A 19,432-nucleotide genomic window follows, 5' to 3' on the forward strand; every position below is an offset into this window, starting at 1 on the left:
TATAAAGACCATACTGATCCCTTACCAGACCCTTGAGTTGGAGGATATAAGAATTAACTCAACAGATGACCCTGAGTGAATCGTTGGCCTTATATGATGGCGGCCATTTGTTATAGCATAAAACATTTGTAGATTACAATTCTTTACTTTCAGTTAGAAACAAAAAAAACTTGCCGCTAATTTAATAAAAAGGTCCAGTTTAAATGTACAGGCACAAATTGTCAGTAAACAGACTTATTTACATCAAAAAACTTAAAAAAAAAAAAAAAAAAAAGAAAGAAATTGGAGGGAAAACAAAATAAATGCACACCCCACTTTAAATCTCCATTGTGCCACACGTTCTTCCACATAGATGATATGTTTGCATCATAACACCTGGAGCTCATAATACTGAGTCCTTCTCACATCCGGGAACCCCTTTCCTGAAGAATCTGCAAAGACAGAAACATTAGATAATCAGCAAAAATGCTCAACACTACACAATCTGCAGCAGTTCAGTCACTTTTAGTGTCCCCCAGCACCGATCTACCTCTTTATTAATGTCACAGTGTCTGTCACACTTAAAGCACAAGATGGTTGAAACAAACACACCGATTAGGGTGCAAAGAAAAAGGAAACGCTTGCACGAGTAAAAGTAGTAAAGAGTCTTTATCTTCTACTTTCAAGTCTTCTCACTCATTCTGGTTTTAAATTTTTTTGACATTAACCACTTCCATCCCCCTATTTCCCCCCTTTTTCTGTTAATGTAACAACCCCACAACACTAGAAAAGCAGCAGTTGCTCAAAATGTTAATTGTAAATGATAGGGTCGGCCTCAGAAAGACTTTGGGCTTCTGTAGAATAATGTCACTGTATCGAATGAAGCCACAGTTTTCCTTTCATACTGTGAGACTTTTCAGAGACCCTAAGAGATTTGTGATCTGTGACACATGCTCATACTTTGAGGATTTTAAGGATTTCTTCAAGACCTAAAGAACACATGTAAACACCCGTGTTTTTAAAACGAAGAATCTCTGACATTTCCTTCAGTGAATTTTGAGAAAATGGACTAAACATCGAGGGTACCTCATTTACTGTTGATGCAGTAATATCCTGTGATATTGATGCCCAAAGTTGGTCAGAGAAAAACTAATGCTGAGCAAAAATGAGATTTTGGCTTGAAACTGTGACACCATGAGTGGGAGTGAAGTTGATTTTTCAAGTTTTTTAAGAGCTTAAATGTGTTTCAGCTCTGATTTCACGCGGCTATCGACTGAGCTGTATTAGAAAGGTTACGAGGGCTCAAAAATACTGTGAAAATACAGGAAATTAAAAAGTGTAAAACGTCAACCTTCTTTTACATATTTTGAACTGTATTTTTTTAACATTTTACAAAATTTTAAAAAAGGTTAAAAAAAATGTACATCCTTTTTAAAATATATTAAAGTTTAAAAAAAGTGCTGATTTTGACAGGCAGGTGGGAACTTTTTCCCTCCTAATTTCAGAGGACAGATCAAACCTTTGAGTCATTTCTCCTGAGTTAAAATTTATGTAATTCAATGTGAGGCACATTAAGAAGAAAATACCTGCTGTTTAACTGGTTTCATTTCTTAAGTATTTTGGGAAGAAAATATATTTTGCAAGGACAAATCATTACTGGAATTATTTCCTTGTGAAATGTGATTTTTACTTTTCTTTTGATGCATAAAAATGTGCCAGTAATATCGAAATTCCCACCTTTAATTATTAAAAACCAGCATAGCACAGACACACGAGTGGTCTGACTTAAAAACAAATAAAACCATTGTAACCTACAGCTATTTATGACAAAGAAAGGGCAGAGGGTGCACACCAGCCCACCCATCTCTTTCAATGTCATTCTCAGGGAGAATGAGTCAAAATGCAGCAGTTGATGATTCAGCATTAACCAATGCTGTGAGCATGTCAATAATTACAGGGGTCTGAAACCAGATGGGAAGAGCTCCATTTGTTTCAAAGAGAGCTTCACCTGCAATAAAGTCTCCTGCCTCAGCAGGAGCAGTGAGGCTTTTGATCCAGCTTTGGCCTGCAGACTCCAATGTCCAAAGCTGATTTGTAACCTTGATTCTATCATTGGACTTTTGTCTCTTATAAGAGCTCAGCTCTCGCCGTCTTTGAAAACAAATGTGAAACATTTTGAGGAGCGTTAAAAAGGCATCTTGGAAAAAGGGAGGAAGGAAAAACTAAGGAGGTGTGCTGGGAAGGACTACGAGCAGTTGAGCGCTCACCAGTGAGTCATAAGTGCTCAACCCTAATCAGAGTCATTCATTTCATAATCCGTCTCTTCGTCCTCGCTCTGAGCAACATGCAGCATGCAGACAGCACAGAAGAAGACAAGAAAGGCATGTTGTAAAAGAAATGAAAATGAATGAAGGTGAAAAAGGAGAACAAGGTGAAAAGTAAAGCTAACAACGGATCAAAGGGGATTATCATTAAATCAACAATGTGAAGTGCGTCAGAGTGACACAAAAACATAATCCAAGGACACCTTCCCAACCAAGGTCAGTTCCCTTGTTTTGAATGTTAAATCTAGATATTATGTCCCAAACAAAAAAATAGCTACATAACAAAATGGACTGAGAAATAATGAACAGAATATAAAACCAGTAATAAGATCTTGATTTGGATAGGATGCCCCTGGAGAGACTAAATGAATAGAGCACAGTAAAATCTCTACAGTCTACATTTGCTTCAAATATGCTCTGACAGCCTCTAATCTCTTTAATAATCAGGAAAATAAAACCATAAATACAGGCGTAACAATATTAGTCTTCATGTGCTGCTTCCTCTAAGGAGTGGGCCACTATTACCCCAATTAAAAATAATAATAATAATAAAAAAAGAAAATTTAAAAGACACTTTGCCAGTAGCAGCACAAACCTGTGCCATCTTAATGCCCAGAGCTGGATTACACAGTTTAGACTTCAGGTCAAATTTAACAGAAATTTCAACAGCAGGTTAAATTTAGTTTGTCTACGTGATGTGAAGACAAAGTTCTGCTTATGCCTCAACTGAAATAATTACTCTCTGTAATATTTTTCCATTATTAGTTATTTTTCTACAGTTGCTTGTGGTTTTTCTGTTCGTCAATTTTCTGGTTAGTCAACAAAATAAAAAAAAAGCAGCACAATGCATTCCTTTACAGGGAGTTTTCATCAAGAAAGTAGTAGATGTGCTCTCAGCTCCCTGGAGGAATGTACATGCATCCAGCACAGGCCATCTTTCACCAATGTTTGCTATGGACTCATAACAAGTCCTTTCACGCACTTACCTTAGCCTTCTCACTGGGCTCACTGTTTGTCCCGTATGATTGATTGTGCAACTCCTTGGAGACTACACACAGGAACTCAGCTTGGTCTTCGTTTCCGTAGTTGTAGGAGGAGCCGATGCTGACGAGCTAGAGAGAGATGAGAGCAGAGCAAAGACGAAGAATTAGAATTAGACTGATAAAAGGCAAAAATCTGGGTTACTCGTGGTGGGAAAACACAAGGAGGGATACCTTATACTAATGTAAAACAGGTGGAAAACCAAACAGGGAGCACAGAGAGTCCTTAAATTTAAGCTGCCTCAGTTCTTAGTAAAACCCTAAAGCCTAACCCGGAGTTAGTTACATCACATTTAGCGCCTTTACTAGGTAGACAGCAATGTAGGACAGGCTTGGGAGTGACACAACAGATCCGTGGTCAGATTTAATCTCAATATGGCAAAGCTGCACAATTATATGGTGCACTGAGGGCAACAGGGTGTGCCATTTCAAATGTTAAAGCTAGCCATTTTGAAAAAGGCTACACTGAAAATCTGAGAGTTGTTATAAAAAAAATATTTAAAAAGAATTCGTGATCTCAGGACCCGCAGACATGCCAGCACTGATTTCAACATAAAACATGGGAAAGCTCAAAGGAAACTAAAGAAAATATAATCTGTGGTTCACAAATTAAGACTGTAGAAATTTAAAAAAAAACAAAGAAAAGGATGAACAGCAGATAGTTACTGACAGAATACGAGTGCAAGGGACGGATCACAGGAAGCAACATGCTGATTGAGGGTGAAAAAATGAATAAATAAATTTAAAATAAAAATCACTGGGGAATGGTGGACTGACAGGACCAGGCTTAGCATCTCCTACAAAGAGAAAACCGCAGACTCACTTCCATCCAACAATTCAGATCCATTTTAAAGCTCTTTGACACAAGATTTGACCCTTGCCCCATTGAGCGTTTCTATAATGCGAATGGCAAATGTTTGGAGTTTTCACTAATGCTGCAATCGTCACACTGTTGCTGTTGTTGGGCTGTACTCTCATTAAAGCAGACCTATTATGCTTTTCTTTTACTTCCATCTTAATAAACATATCAAGCTTCAACTACAAAGGCTCAAGCAAAGGCAACATTGTTAAAAGGGTCATATCAGGCTTAACCGAGCCCCATCAAAACCTTCAGTTTGTGAGAGGCAGCCAATCAGAAGAAAGCTGGCTTAAAGGGAGGGTATAAGCAAACATAATGGGTCCACTTTAATGGTTTGTTTTTTGGTCTTGTTTTGTCTCAAGGGCTTACTCAACACTTGATAGTTGAAGTAGGCCAGTACAATTTGAACCAAATGAAAACCTCAACGAAACCACAGCACCTTGGTTTAAGCAAAAGAGCCTACAAATAAAACCTTTCTACAGCAGTCTTAAAAAACATGGCAATAATTTCTGCTCTTTCCCAGTCACATCAGTCTAAACAAAAACCAAAAGGACACAAGGGGACAAATAAAGGAATGACCAAGTGAGATTTAAAAAAACCCAAATACATAAAAAATAAAATAAACAACAAAAAGAAGAAACGGCTACTTCTGGATTTGATTTCGTGTTCATCCACTTTTGCTGTTGAACATTAAGAGTGTGTACTGCAGGCTGCATGTATACAGTCTGTACCCAGGTGTGCATGTTCAGACATGCATCGCCTCATTAGCCCTGCTGCCACAGACTTGTTGTTGTTAGCGAGCTCTCCAACATTATCACAGCAAAAAAAACAAAGCACCCCTCAAATAATCTCAACTAGTTATCTTGGATTCCACTTGGCACACAGCTCAGTGAACCATCAGTTAAACAACAAATTAGATTTATATAATTGGAGCGTGTCCTAGAAGACTCTCCTCGTCTGATGGTGGAGCTTTAAGCTTTGCATTGGGAGTGTTTGTTTTTTTGGAGTTTCCCCATCTGACGGGTATAAGGAGATTAGTGGGTTTTCAGCTCTGATGGGAGAGCCAATGATCCCACATTGCAGAGAGATTCAGTCACACATTACACGGACTCCAAACACCCAAACATGCGGTTTCTCTTTGAAGAAAAAAATAAAAAATTAACCTTTGTCATAATTTCAATATTCCATCTGGATTCCCTTGTAATGCTCGACAAAATCAGTTACAAAGAAGATTACCTAAACGGCAGATAAAAGCAACACTGCACTTCTAAACAACCAGTACTAGATTCCAGCGCCCACCTCCCTCAGTTCCTCCAAAAGTGACTACATCAAAGCAAAACAGATAAAGCTGCTGACATACTGAATACAGAACGACAAAAACTAAAGTAAAGCAAAACTAAACAAGACAAGACAAGACAAAAAAGGACAAAAAACAAAAAGGTGTCAGGGTCTCTTAGCCTCACTGGTGAGCAAGCAGTATACATGAAAACGGAAAATTATCAACTGAAAAATTAACCGATGGCTACGTGTCTACTTGGGACAAACAATGGCCAACGGGGTGTGTACGGACAACATGGGGATCATGCAGTGACCAGCCCGTGGACAGAGATTCGTGGGACACACCTCTCCGCTGTTGTTTGGCAAAGCAGACTCCTCTCCCTTCACCTCCCTTGACACAATCAGCAGAAACTCTGACTGGTGGGCCCGCCCGTAACCTATACTGACAAGCTGCAACAACCAATCAGAGCACAGAAGGGATGCCCGGATCATGTATGCGGACATTGAGAAAGATGTGATTTGCTGTTTGGCTTTTTTCTTTTCTTTTTTTTTTAATCATTTATTTATTTATATATTTTTAAACCATTTCCAATGTGGACAATTGCCCTTTCTGGGTCAACGTGAGCATAGCGGGGTGGGTGAAGCACATGGAAGGACGATTGTCGCTGGGACACTGTGGGAGATTTACCTGTTCAAACTTCCAGCCGTCAGACATGGTGGACACCATTTGAGTGAGCTCCTCCTCCTGGCACTGCAGCACCCGGTAAACATGCTTTACTGGAACCTGAGAGCAAGGATGAGCACATAATGTATTCATTTTTTTAAAAAGGCGGGCATTACAATTATTGAGAAATCCATTGAAACGTCACATAAATCCATGTACCTGTGATGTTTTGCAATCGCGTTCCCTGATCTTGTCCTTGATGAGCTTTATTAATGATGTGATGTTGTAGAATTCGGCTTCTTCTAAAACTCCTAAAACAAGAAATAAGGCAAAGGATCTCAGACAGACATTCTACTGGACAACAAACACTCCAAAGCATCCTTTGAAGCAAACCAGCAAAGGAAAATGTTTGTGCCTTAGCTCTACAACCAGCACATCTCAAAAAGTGCAACTTTTACTTTGACAGCAAATATTCAGTTTCCACTTTACTTTTTCCAAGCTTCACAACTGCTTGGCGACAAGTTTGCCAGTGTTTGCAGACAAGTCAGCATCTTCCAAACTAGGAGCAGTCGAGGCAGTGTGCCATTATCTAAAGCAATCACAAGGTTTTCAGCATAGCACAAAATATTTATTTGCGATCAGCTACACCTAGTGAGTGCTGCAATGCAAAAACAAATATTTGGGAGACAAACAGGCAACGACTAATGAAGCTTTTGCAAGTTTACTAATTGAAACCTTATAAATCTTGTTATCCAAATGCTCTCTTTGGGTCATCTTCATGTGCTGAACATTGAGTGAGTTTGGGTTTTTACAAGAGGGGCAAAAGTGCACCACTGTAATCACTTTCTAAGGGAATTATTATCCCAAAATTAGCCTTACATATAGTAATTCCCATGGGGTGCTTTGCGTAATGATCATCACTATTGTTTAAAATATTTGGCACGAGTTTGATTAAATTGAAGCATTCCTTCATGTTCCACAGAGACATTACCTTCCTCTGCCAAGTCCCTGTTGAGCACCAGTTTGCCATGCCTTAAGTAGTTAAGCACTGGCCCGAAGTACGTGGGGTCTCTGTCTATGAGATAGGCACCAGTTTCATCCTGCAAAAAAATCAAAGAGACAAAAAGGTACAGTTATTAGAAAAAACAGAAACTGCAATCATTGTTTTGTATTTTTTTAAAAATCCAAACAAGCATTTTAGGTAAATTTAGGATTGTTTTAATATATTTAAAAACTCTCCCATAGATATGACACAACTTCATTAAATGACATTTGTCCATTGAAAGGATTTTTTGTTTTTCATGAGCCAGTGTGTACTTTCAAGTGAAACATAATCTGAGCACAAACAACACCCACTGCACATCAGTGAACAAAACTCATGGGATGAGATTGTAAACGCAGGAGTGTTTACAATCGCCACATTGGTTGAGAAGACATGCACACACAGAGCCACACATACAAGCACTCTGGGATATCACTGTGCTATTCCCACAGGCCTTGGGTTTGATCCCGATTCCTTCACAACTACTGGGTATTCCCCTATTTCTGTGATTAGACTGTCTTCGTCTCATGAGGGAAGAAGCGGCTAAAACAATTAGAGCAGAACAGAAAAAGATTTGGAACAGCAGGGCTAACCCACCACAGGGACCAGGAGAAAGCACCTTGGCTTAAAACCAGAAATTAGCCTAGTCTGGGCCGTTACACAGTTGGCCTCACACATAATATAAAAGACAGTCTGTACAGCTGTCCAATAGCCAGACTGAATCTACAAGCTGTTCAATACAATGCCATATTTAGTGAGTAAAATGTGCTGTAACATTCAATGAAATACTCAGCACAGAGGAAAGGCCTTGAGCATATTTTGAGCTCGTCTTCAAACGCTTCTGAGACACAGTTGCTCATGTGTCTTCAGGGGACAATCCGAGCAAATTACTGGTTTATGCTGCTTCTGACATTATTTGCCCAAGAACACACCGGCAATAAGTCATAAATTTCAGGACACTACATGAATCAGAGATAGTTCATCGTGCAGAGAGGAATTCATTTTGTAACCCATTAATATTTTCAATAATGAGAAAATGTCCCAGTGCAGTTTCTTTTGTAATGAATCTTTAAGCCCTCTTGGCTGGATGACCCCTTTTCCATGGCAAAAAATACTCCACCACAGCCCAGTGGAGCTCTATTCTGGTCTCAGTGCTCCGTGTCAGATTCTTACAAGTCCACAGTCACTGATTAAGCACGTATAGAGGTACGCCTTTATGGAGGACGCAACTCATCACAGCCATCCACATAACTCTGTACGCGATGGTTTGGCTTTCATAGTGAAGCTTAAGCTCCATCTATCTATTCAGTTGCACAAATGTCCCACTGCAGATCTTCATTGGAGTTTCATAGAAATAACGACAACAAAAAAAACATATGTTTTTCCACTTTCTCCTTCAGATTATCATTGCTATTCTGCAAAAGGAAAAAAAGTGATAAAAACACCTTCAACCTGTTCTTTTAAGTTGTGCATCACTCAAGCTTGAAACGCAGTTTAAGATCAGTCAGAAATGACAGGAAAGTATAATGTCAGTCTTTGTCTAAACTACATGCAAACACCCCCAATTTGCCAAGAAAACCTTTTACTACAATGGTTCACTGTTAAATTTAAAAGGGGAAACTATGGTTCAGCGTGTGGGTGCGTGGGTAGCTACAGACGACCGCCTACCAGAGGCAGCGAGTTGGTTGTCAGATGGGGACAGTGACAAAAATATGTAGTACAACCGGTTTGTGAGCCAAACCGTGGAGAAGAGCAAAGTTATAGACATACACAAAGCTCCAGTGAAACCAAGTGTTTAAAAAAACAAAACAAAAAACACACAACAACAACAACAACAAAACCCAGCAGCCACTCTTTGTAACTTTCATACTTAAAATTTTTTTTATCTTTTCATTAAAATTATCTTTTGATTTCCCCACCGTTTTCTTCTCACTTCTTTCATTTCTGGTGAACTCCTTTCCTGTTGTGACCCACTCACCAATTAGCACTCAATGAAAGCACAGTATCTCGAGGTCTTGTTCGCGAGTGATGGGAGAAGGGAGCTGGAGATTGACAGACGGATTGGTGCTGCGGCCGCAGTGATGCAGACGCTGCACCGGTCCGTCGTGGTGAAGAGGGAGCTGAGTGTAAAAGCGAAGCTCTCAATTTACGGGTCGATCTACGTCCCTACCCTCACATATGGCCACGAGCTGTGGGTAGTGACCGAAAGAACGAGATCACGGATACAAGCGGCGGAAATGAGCTGGCCTCTCCCTTAGAGATAGGGTGAGAAGCTAATCCATCCGGGAGGGGCTCAGAGTAGAGCTGCTGCTCCTCCACATATAAAGGAGCCAGCTGAGGTGGTTCGGGCATCTGACAAGGATGCCTCCTGGGCGCGGTGTTCCGGGCATGTCCCACGGTTAGGAGGAGGCCCCGGGGCAGGCCCAGGACACGCTGGAGAGATTATATCTCTCGGCTGGCCTGGGAACGCCTTGGTGTTCCCCCGGATAAGCTGGAGGTGGTGGCTAGGGCTGGGCCATATTATACCGTTCACGGTAATACCGGTATAATGTTAGGCAACGATAGGAAAATGAAATATCGCGATAGAATGGGAGTAAAACGCGCATGCGCAGTGCCTTTGTTTTCATACGCACATGGCCGATTGTTGAGTGAAACAGATGAACCAGAATTGGTTTGTAAAAATGGTGCAACTTCAGTGATGTGGAACTGGTTTGGTGTTTGTCCGTCAGATACACGACAAAGCACATTTTTTTGCAGAACATGCAAGCGGCCGTTGTTATTGTCATATTTGTCGGACTAAGATGCTCTTAAATCTGGGAGTAATCTGGGTCCTAAACTCTGTATGCTTCAGGTCAAACAACACTGCAGCATCACTGAGAGTTAAAAACTGTCTAAATTCTTTCATCTTTAATAAAACGATCAGCATTGCTGCTTTACCAGGTGTAACTATAAAGTTTAACTTCCAGGCATCCATGAAAACAAAAGTTATTACATTTAACGGAGTTAGAAGTTAGCAGGAAGCTAGCGGAAGTTAGCTCGCTAGTTTCGCTAGTTACCTAAGCATGATATAGCATGTTCTGACGGAGAGATTTCTGAAAAAAATCAAACGTACAGCTCTGCTATCACTTCCAACATAAATGAAGACAGGAAACTAAACAGCAGCGACGTTTGCAGGGTTACTGAAGTTGGGCTAGCTGGTATATAATGATGTGCTACGTGATCGCTAGCGACACAGCTATGTTAGCATAACATAAACAGTGAAGCTGGAGGACGAACACTAACACTTTTCCACTTATAAAAGTTAACGTGAAGGTTCTTCATGGTTAGAGACAAATGCAATCGCATGGCAGGATGCTGTAAACGGACCAAACTTCAGTCAGGAGAACAACTGAGATAATCCATCCACAATACGAGGTTAGTCATTAATATACTGCAGCAACATGGGAATAGAGCAGCTGCCAGAGAATTCAACATTAATGAATCAATGGTACAGAAGTGGAGGAAGCAAGAAGAATGAGTTTAATAAAGTTTGATTTATCTGACTGCTTTGTTTCGCTTAATGTGCCTTATAATCCCGTGCACCTTATGGTCCGAAAAATGCGTAATGCACACTGCAGTTTAATGTTGCAAAGCACCTCTTTTTAACTTCAGTGGATATTATACATGTTATGCTCAGGATATGTCAGCCCATTTCTACTGGAAATGCCTTTTGGTTAAACTTTCAGCAAGGAATTTGCATTTGCACTGTTACATTTTTATAAAGCTTTAATGTACATAAAAACCAGCTTCTTGTTTAAGTGAAAATAAATGGAAGGTTGTCTTTTTGCGCTAGTAATGTTGTGGAGTTGTATTTTGTCTCGCATCAATTATATCGTCGGTTATATCGTTATCGCAAATTTTCAAATATATATCGTGATAAATATTTTTGGCCATATCGCCCTGCTCTAGTGGTGGCTGGGGAGAGGGAGGTCTGGGCTTCTCTGCTTAGGCTGCTGCCCCCGCGACCTGGCCCTGGATGAAGTGGAAGAAGATGGATGGATGGATGAAAGCACAGTATAACCCACATTGACCAACGTTCGGATTTTGCAGGAATGCAAAGGAGCATGTTTTCATTGGTTGAAAACCTCTCTCTGTAGGCTCTTCATAGGAAAATTAGCCCAGTTTCATATCACATTGTTCCCAATAATACTGGTATAAAGTTTTAGGGGATATAAAAACATCACTATGTCATTGTTATAGCAATGCCATGTATTTATGCTCACCAGTGCACGCAACAACAAGAAAAGCCTGGGTATGTCAGAGAACCGCAAGAGCTGCCATGTCAGCCTTCAAGCATGATTTAGTATATCATCCTATAAAGCAGAACACTCTGCAAAACGTGCATGAAAACTGTTCATGCTGAAGGCAGAAAAAACAAACTTGAGGCAAAAGACACACCGTTTAGTATAAATCAGGCTATGATAGAGGAGATGCTAGCAGGTGGTGATGCACAAACCCATGATACAAATTCCCAGGTAGAAAACATTGTTCAGTTTTATTGTGCAGCTCCCGAAGAGTTAAAATACTTTAGTTACTACTAAACGAAAAAATAAACTTGTTTGTTTGTTTGTACGGACATACTGCAACTCAATTTCCCATTAGGGACAATAAAGTTACCATTGACATTGACCATTAAACGATATTTTAGGCAATTCTTTTATGCTTGTAGTTAAAATTTAGAGGCTCATTTTGTGCTTATATTTGATGTATGCTGCCACTGGATATAATGTGTCCAACAATGTTACATGATAATGCTGCTGCCACCTTAATTTAAATTAGGAAGCTGTCATCAATGACAGCAGCTGACTGGAGATGAAGGATGGAAAATACCCTACATTTACTTACACTTCTAAATGTTGCCGTCTGCAAATGTCTTCAGTTCCCCCCCCCCTTCTATTGTGACATAATATTGAGGCTATATCACCTGCATTCGAATGTGACACATTCGCAATACCATAAATAAAGTATAAGCTGCATCTATACAGGAAGTGTTTTACAGAAATGCAGTGACCAGAGACCAAAGAACATCAAAGATATTTAGCGACTTCAAGTGGCTATAGCAGTGACTAAAAGAAAAACAAGAAAAAAAATTATTGGTGACATGAAGCTGGCAGGTCCTAAAAAAAGACCGGAATGTCCGTTAGCGACTCATCGTTAGCTTTCAAGCAGTGAACGATGAGTGAACTGTTTCCTGTGTGGACGCACCTTTGTTAGAGCCACAAAAGTGTTTCAACATTTATGATTTAACTGAGCTGTTTTTTCCTTTTTCTTTCCCATCCACAATCATGCAATTTTTCATGTCAGATCTTTGCAAGCAACAAAACAACTATTCTTGCTTTTTGAACCACACCTGTGGGGTCATTATGTCACAGTAACTACTTTGACTTTTTGTAGTTGGAAAAACTACTGGTTTAACACAGTGACCGGTGCTTTGACCAGCTGCGTACCAGCAGAAAGTGTGCTACCGCTTGCTGAAGACAGAGGAGGAGGAGAGGGGGGGAATGCACGTTTGAAGGGATTAAGAGTGAAGGTAGGAGTGCACAGAACACAGTGGAGACTTTAAATGATGGTTGGTGTGACAGAGAAGGGTTAGATGGAGGTAGATGATCCGCTGTGACAACCGCTAAAGGGAGGAGCTGAAAGAAGACAACTGCAACACTTACGGTCAACTACCATTTCAGTGATTACACCTGTGTTTGACTGGTCAACATGTCGGCACTGAGATGAGGTATATTCAACATTAGTTTCACTTTGACTGCAGTGACTCTATGACAACACATCTCAACAAGAATTTTGGAGAACTGTGTAGAAAATGGGTGAAGAGGGAGATTCACTGCTGCCTACCACAGCCAGGACACTTGCAAAAAAGGGTTATATAAAAAAACAAAACAAAACAAAAAAAATAGTCCAAAAGTTACGGTGTGTCATACCACCACCAACACCCACAGCAGGTTGTTTTTGTGAACGTTCACGTGTATGGTACAACTGAACTGAAGAGAGCTGAAAAGCATTATGAAACTACATGTGTGCAGCATCCCCCAGCCCACCCCCCATTCCTCAGATCATCATCACATTACCCAATAAACAAAAAGATGGCTTGGTTCCATTTAGCTGATTTGGTTTCAGGGTTCCTGGTATTGTGTAAATTGGCTCATTGAGTGACTTGAAAAACATGGCTATTGTTTGTGTTATTAGTAACACCTGTGCTCACCTACTATGAAAGTCAACATTATGTTGTATGCACTATACAAATAAGCCTGGTGTTGACACACATACCAAAAGTTATCAGCAGCTTTAACTGAAAAATTGCATACTCCTGAAACACGAGGGCACGAGCATACACTTCTGTAAACTTGCTGCATATTTGTAAGCTCCACTATGAGGCCGCATGAAACCCCTGAGCTCGGTGGGGTTGGCCCTGTGGGTATGCATACATTTATGGGGAGATTGGAGGTGGTCACAGTGACCCGCTTCGTATGGTTAAGGGGGTTCTGATATGAGCCTGTGTGCACAAAGAGGAGCGTGTTTTTAATTAAAAACAAAAGACTGTCTCCGGGGGCCCAGGCTGGGGAGCACTGGGCAACAAACAAAGGGGTGTGGACAGTGAGTGAAACAGAGGACGGCTGCTGCTAGGATGCACAGCAGACGGGCAGAAATGAGAAATCAAGAAGAAAGTTGAAAAAGACGCTGAAATTGCAGAATGAAAAAGTCAAACCTCAATTATACATTCTTGATGTTTCTTCAATTAAATGAAAATGCAAGACCAATAAGGAACCAATTAAACCACATTTAAGAAATATTGAAACCGCATACTTTTTTTTTCATTATTATTTTTGGTCTGACAATGACCTCAGACAAGTAAACATTTAGGTAAACAAAAGTCAATTAGAAGGGCGGGCTTCACAGAAGAGGGAAGTGTATTGTATGAACCTTATCATTCTTTCTACACACAGTACATATCCTTCAACAGGAAATACCACAGTGACCCAACCCTTCGTACACATGATGCCAAATAAGGTTTTCTGCAGACACATTAACACTGAAAATCAATCCTTCATTCAACTGAAAAAAAATAAATAAAAATTGCAAGTCGCTGCACGTTTGCTTCTGAGAAAAAAAATTAGGTGTGCGTGAAAACAATGCATCATCACTTCAGGAACAGCAGCGCATATTATACATAGCGGTAAATTTCATACAGACTTATGCTAGTGAACAGGAACGAACAAACACATACGGGGGGGGGGGGGGGGAGCAATTTCCACCTTCACCTGAGCCACTTTATATTGCAGACATAAAAATAAATAAATAGAGCTGCAAACAGTGTGCAGGCGCCACATCCATTGATCTGATCACCTTAAAAAGCACAAATGTAAACACTCATAGTAATAATGTGTTCATGTGTATTGCAGGGCCCCCACTGGCCAGACGACAATTTTTTCCTAATGAACTGTTGCAAAGTTAAAAACAAAAGAGTCATGAATAAAAGGACCAAGTCTGATTTTGTTAGACAGGGTCGTTACTATGATGCTGCCTTATTTTGCCACCAGTGTTAATTTGCTCTGATGGATTTAAAAAATTAAAAATGACATTTAGGCTGTTTTTATGTTTTGTTTTTTTGAATAGACCCTGGAGCTTGGGGTAAAAAAAGCAAGACTCCCCCCCCTCCATATAAATCACCATAGGTTGCTTCAGCTCTGTGTGATTTAATTTTTTTTTTCCAAATAATGAGTGGATAAATTTTACTATACTGTTCTATGGGCTGTCACAGATTCCAAGAATACATGTTGGACAGGTAGAAGCAGCGCAGGTGGTCAGGCAATTCTGAGGGAATGTAAAGACATCTCTGCCTGAATTAGAGTACAAACGCCTGGCAGAAACAGAGCTCAAATATGTTGCAGCAGATACCCAAGTCACATGACCATAGCTACTTAGCCAAGTGGAAGTCTGATCCTTGTAAAGTAAGAGTCAGGAATCCCTCTGGAGTACAAGCAGTAATGGCATAGTCAAATAGGTCTTCGTCTTTTAAATAATACACGCTTCGCATCACGGCTATATTATGCGAAACCATCTCATATTTCACATTATTTGATGCTGATAATCTGAACACGAGTAATAACCCTTTGCTAAGCATAGGAGAAATTTCACACCTTTTTACCATCTTCAAATCTGAAAGGCAGAACCAACTTATGACTGAGGAGTGCTTCTGGCATTAAATGAAAAGCTCCTTTTAGGCCACTAAAAGCTTTGCTGGTCCAGGGCACGCTAGGAAAACTAGGAAATCACTGCGACGTGGACTTTTTCCCCCCCCCTCCCGAATAGACAACCATGAAAGGTGCATCATAACTGAAGAAGAAGTGAAAAACTGACCATGCTGACCGATTTTGTTACAGAATCTTTAAACCCTCTGCAGTACAATGCAAAAAGTAATGGCGAGTTCCCGGATTACGTGCATTACTTCAGTGAAGGCGATGAAATCCGACTGGAGTCACACCTGAAATTGTCAAAAGCACTCTGCAGCTTCCTGCTGAGCACTTACTGCAAGAAGACAGTGCGGGAGCAGACGATATCTCGCCGTTAAATATTTACATCGTCTCCCACAGTGTGCTCAGGCATGATACACAACCTGAATCCAGCCATATTTTTCTCTCTCACATGCTGCAGGGAGAATTTCTTAAGGCTGCAAATGGATATGAATATGAAAAGAATAAGACACTGAAAGAACAAGAATCCTTTGTGATGGGTGGCTTGAAAAATTGATGTGGTACTCAAAGCTGGGCCCTTACTCAAGAGGTTCAGAGCAGATTAAAATAAGTTTGCCAGTGAGACAGTTGCCCACTAAAGTGCATCACTCAGCTTGTTGACTGGACAATTTTTACATGCCCGCTCATGACTGAGCAGCAAATCAAACAACCTAATATCTACATCACTCCAGCATGACAGCTAGGACTAAAATTACATAAAACAAGATTTAGAAATGCGTGATTGTCAGCTGTTGTGGCTGTACACATGACAGTACTTCCTTCACTTTCTCCCTGGTCCACCCCGCTGTGCAAAACAAGCTACAGTCAACAACATGAATAATGCAGTTCTCCTCAAGAGTCCTGCTGAAGCACGTCAGCCTGCGTGACTGAGAACTGAACCACTCATTTCCTTGGCTGGGAGAAACAACACTGCATTCGTCCAAAAACAGAGCTCTTCACTGCTCTGTCGCTTTGCCGAGCTATATCTCTCTATCTCTCTATCTCTCTATCTCTCTATCTCTCTAGATAGATAGATAGATAGATAGATAGATAGATAGATAGATAGATAGATAGATAGATAGATAGATAGATAGATAGATAGATAGATAGATAGATAGATAGATAGATAGATAGATAGATAGATAGATAGATAGATAGATAGATAGATAGATAGATAGATAGATAGATAGATAGATAGATAGATAGATAGATAGATAGATAGATAGATAGATAGATAGATAGATAGATAGATAGATAGATAGATAGATAGATAGATAGATAGATAGATAGATAGATAGATAGATAGATAGATAGATAGATAGATAGATAGATAGATAGATAGATAGATAGATAGATAGATAGATAGATAGATAGATAGATAGATAGATAGAGCCACACACCCCTTTTCTGGGTCACTTGTAAATTAGTTGGCGGTGCCAAGTGAAGTAATACCTAGGTATAATCTGCCCTGCAGTGGGAGTTACCTTAAACTAGATAGTCTGCAAGGAGTGAGGTCCAGAGATGGCTCAAGAGTGCGATACACACTTAAGACAAGGGCTTGAGACAGACTGATTTGTTGCTCATGAAGGATAGAGACCAAAAAAGCAAGCTGATTATTCAGAGATTAAGATATTTGCATGAAAATACGAGATGAGCCATTGTCTCGTCTTAGCATAAAGGGGGGCAGGGGCAAAGCTAAAAGTGTTCCAGTGGATGAAAACAGTGAACAATGGAGCTGTAAAATAGAGCACAATACACTATGTATGTGGACAGTAATACATTGTGGTTGACAGTGCTGGGGAGCCTTTAATTAAACACACATGCACTACTGTTATAAGTGGGCAGATGGACCAACAGCCGCCTTCTGGAGCACTGGGGTCATTCAGGGAGATAAGTGACTTCATCCCAGTTGTCAGCAGCACTGCACCCCACCTGACAATGACTTATGTATTAATTAGGGGAGCTTCACCAAGTGTACAGAAGCAGACTACTGCAGAGCAAACAAAGCTGTGAAGCAGATAAACCTCAAGAGACGGAGAGGAAAAAGAAAAGAAAAAAATACAACAGTAGTTTTACAATCACTGAAAGGCTAGAAATGGGACACAGACAGAAATGGGACATTCAAAGCACGTCAATATATCATTAAAATAAATTTCGAATATTATATGAACATTAGACTACAGCCAATCAAACTTAAAACTTACTCCTGTAGTTACACTAATTTATATACAACCACAATAAAAGCATTTGTTTTCAGTACTGAAAACTGACTAGGAAATAAGAAGCTTGCTGTAAACTGTTACTGTTTGACATCTGACACCTCGCTGAGTGCAGCGCAATGCAACGGCCTCATATGGGGAAAAGTTTCCAACTACTGTGGCGACTTATTAGATTCACTGCGAAGCCTATGTATTTAAAAAAGAAAAAAACCCACTGCAGTGTCCCACACCTTCAACAGCATAGCGGTGTAACCGCTTTATCTGATAACTTATTGTGCTAAATGACACAACAAAGAGATACACGCAAGCTAGCAGCAAGATCGTATGTCATGGGTTGACTGTCGGAATCTAGCTAGCTTAGCTGGCTAATGCTAGCGAGCCACAAAAATTTGAGTTAACACCAAGAACCTAGATAAACACTGATTTTCACAATGCCGCAGATCCGAATAAACAAGATGATATATGCTGTAATTAATCATCCTAATGACGCTAGTAAATATAAGCATATTCAGTAGAAAATAACTTAAAGTTTGGAAACTGCTCTTAACTAGAGTGCTAGCTCGGCTAGCTTAGCATTTACCTTGTCAGAGTCGAGCTCGGGGTCAGCTTGGCTCAGTCTGTACAGAAATGATTTTGGGTCTCGACACAGCGTCTGTCTCGTAGTTAAAAAATAGGTTCCCCCGACATTTAGTCGAATCCATTTTGAAGCCCCGACCCCAGCTGAAACGTTTCGCTCCGCCGAAGAATGGCCCAAACATCTCCGGTGAACGGAGCCGCTTGTCTCGGAGCTGTTCTCTGCCATTCCTCTCCTCGCCTCCTCCGCCCTCGGCTCGGCACGGCTCTGTCTGTGCGGCTCACAGGAAATATCGGAGGTGCAGCCACAAACTTCGAGTCCGCGATTCATGCAAAGCAAACTGCCAGCTCCTCAGTTCAGCCACTCCTACTAACCCACTCCACCAGCACTAACAGACACTTGCATAAATTATTCCAGAGAAAAGAGGCCCTCCCCGGCTTGATCTCTGACGCGTCAGCATGGAGAACAAAATCTCTTGATACGGAGAGCCTGTAAATATCATTGTGAGTGAAAATGCACATCTTTGGAACTGAGGTGGAAAAAATAAATCTTAGATTTCGTGTACTCCTATGGTTGTCACTGAATACTTAAAGTATTTACACAAGCTTGTCAAGTTAGCACTAAAGCGCGTTAAAGTAATTTTCAGGACACAAAAACAGTGATAATGAGCCGGTACTTTATTTACATGCTGCAAAATGTGAGATGCCATTGCCACTGAATGATGCGGTTTCTTGACTGTCATGACCCAGGCTGTTGACAGAAGACAGGACACATGGCTTTATTGGTATGCCTAAATCCCTACATGCTTTAATTACTGGACTACCAAGCATTAAGTGGAAAATTCATCATTCAACATCTACTGACCTAGCGCACAAATAATCAGAGAGAATGAACAGATTCATTAAATTATCAGAATATGATTAAATCACTGAGCAAATAGAAAATGTATGATATAGTAAGAAAAAAGCTGTAAAATATTATAGTTTACAATAATTATTCACATTCAAAGGCTTTACATCTCAATACATACACAACATGGCCCCTGAACATGACTTCAATCCAAATATGATTCATATATTAGAATTTAAATAACACAGAATGAACTATAGGCTAAACAATAGCCATCAAATAACCTTATACAAGAATAAAAATACAAAAACTGTATCCTAATATC

General features: G+C 40.2%; 1 protein-coding gene across 2 annotated transcripts; it reads right to left on the reverse strand.

Moving 5' to 3' along the window:
- Nucleotides 1–305: 305 nt before the first annotated feature.
- Nucleotides 306–18,677, reverse strand: kctd5b (potassium channel tetramerization domain containing 5b). 2 transcript variants are annotated; one of them, XM_080872224.1, is made up of 7 exons: nucleotides 18,265–18,677; nucleotides 7,136–7,244; nucleotides 6,364–6,455; nucleotides 6,169–6,264; nucleotides 5,826–5,930; nucleotides 3,290–3,415; nucleotides 306–431 (listed from the first exon to the last, which is right to left on the reverse strand). In XM_080872224.1, exons 1-7 carry the CDS (start codon nucleotides 18,586–18,588, stop codon nucleotides 402–404), a joined length of 882 nt encoding a protein of 293 aa, XP_080728350.1. In that variant the 5' UTR covers nucleotides 18,589–18,677; the 3' UTR covers nucleotides 306–401. The 2 variants fall into 2 exon arrangements, with proteins under 2 accessions (XP_080728350.1, XP_080728351.1); XM_080872225.1 differs by lacking the exon at nucleotides 5,826–5,930 and having other exon boundaries at nucleotides 18,265–18,673.
- Between the last annotated feature and the right edge of the window lie 755 nt (nucleotides 18,678–19,432).

Source organism: Rhamphochromis sp. 'chilingali', assembly GCF_963969265.1.
Source record: "Rhamphochromis sp. 'chilingali' genome assembly, chromosome: 22".
NCBI lineage: Eukaryota > Metazoa > Chordata > Actinopteri > Cichliformes > Cichlidae > Rhamphochromis > Rhamphochromis sp. 'chilingali'.

Bases quoted from the DNA above. Each gene is read 5' to 3' on its own strand.
- kctd5b (XM_080872224.1), bottom strand. From the start codon at position 18,588: ATGAATCGCGGACTCGAAGTTTGTGGCTGCACCTCCGATATTTCCTGT. The intron at 6,265-6,363 runs GTACATGGATTT...CCTTGCTCTCAG, and splicing joins GCGATTGCAAAACATCACAG to GTTCCAGTAAAGCATGTTTA. The intron at 5,931-6,168 runs GTAAATCTCCCA...TGGTTGTTGCAG, and splicing joins ACGGCTGGAAGTTTGAACAG to CTTGTCAGTATAGGTTACGG.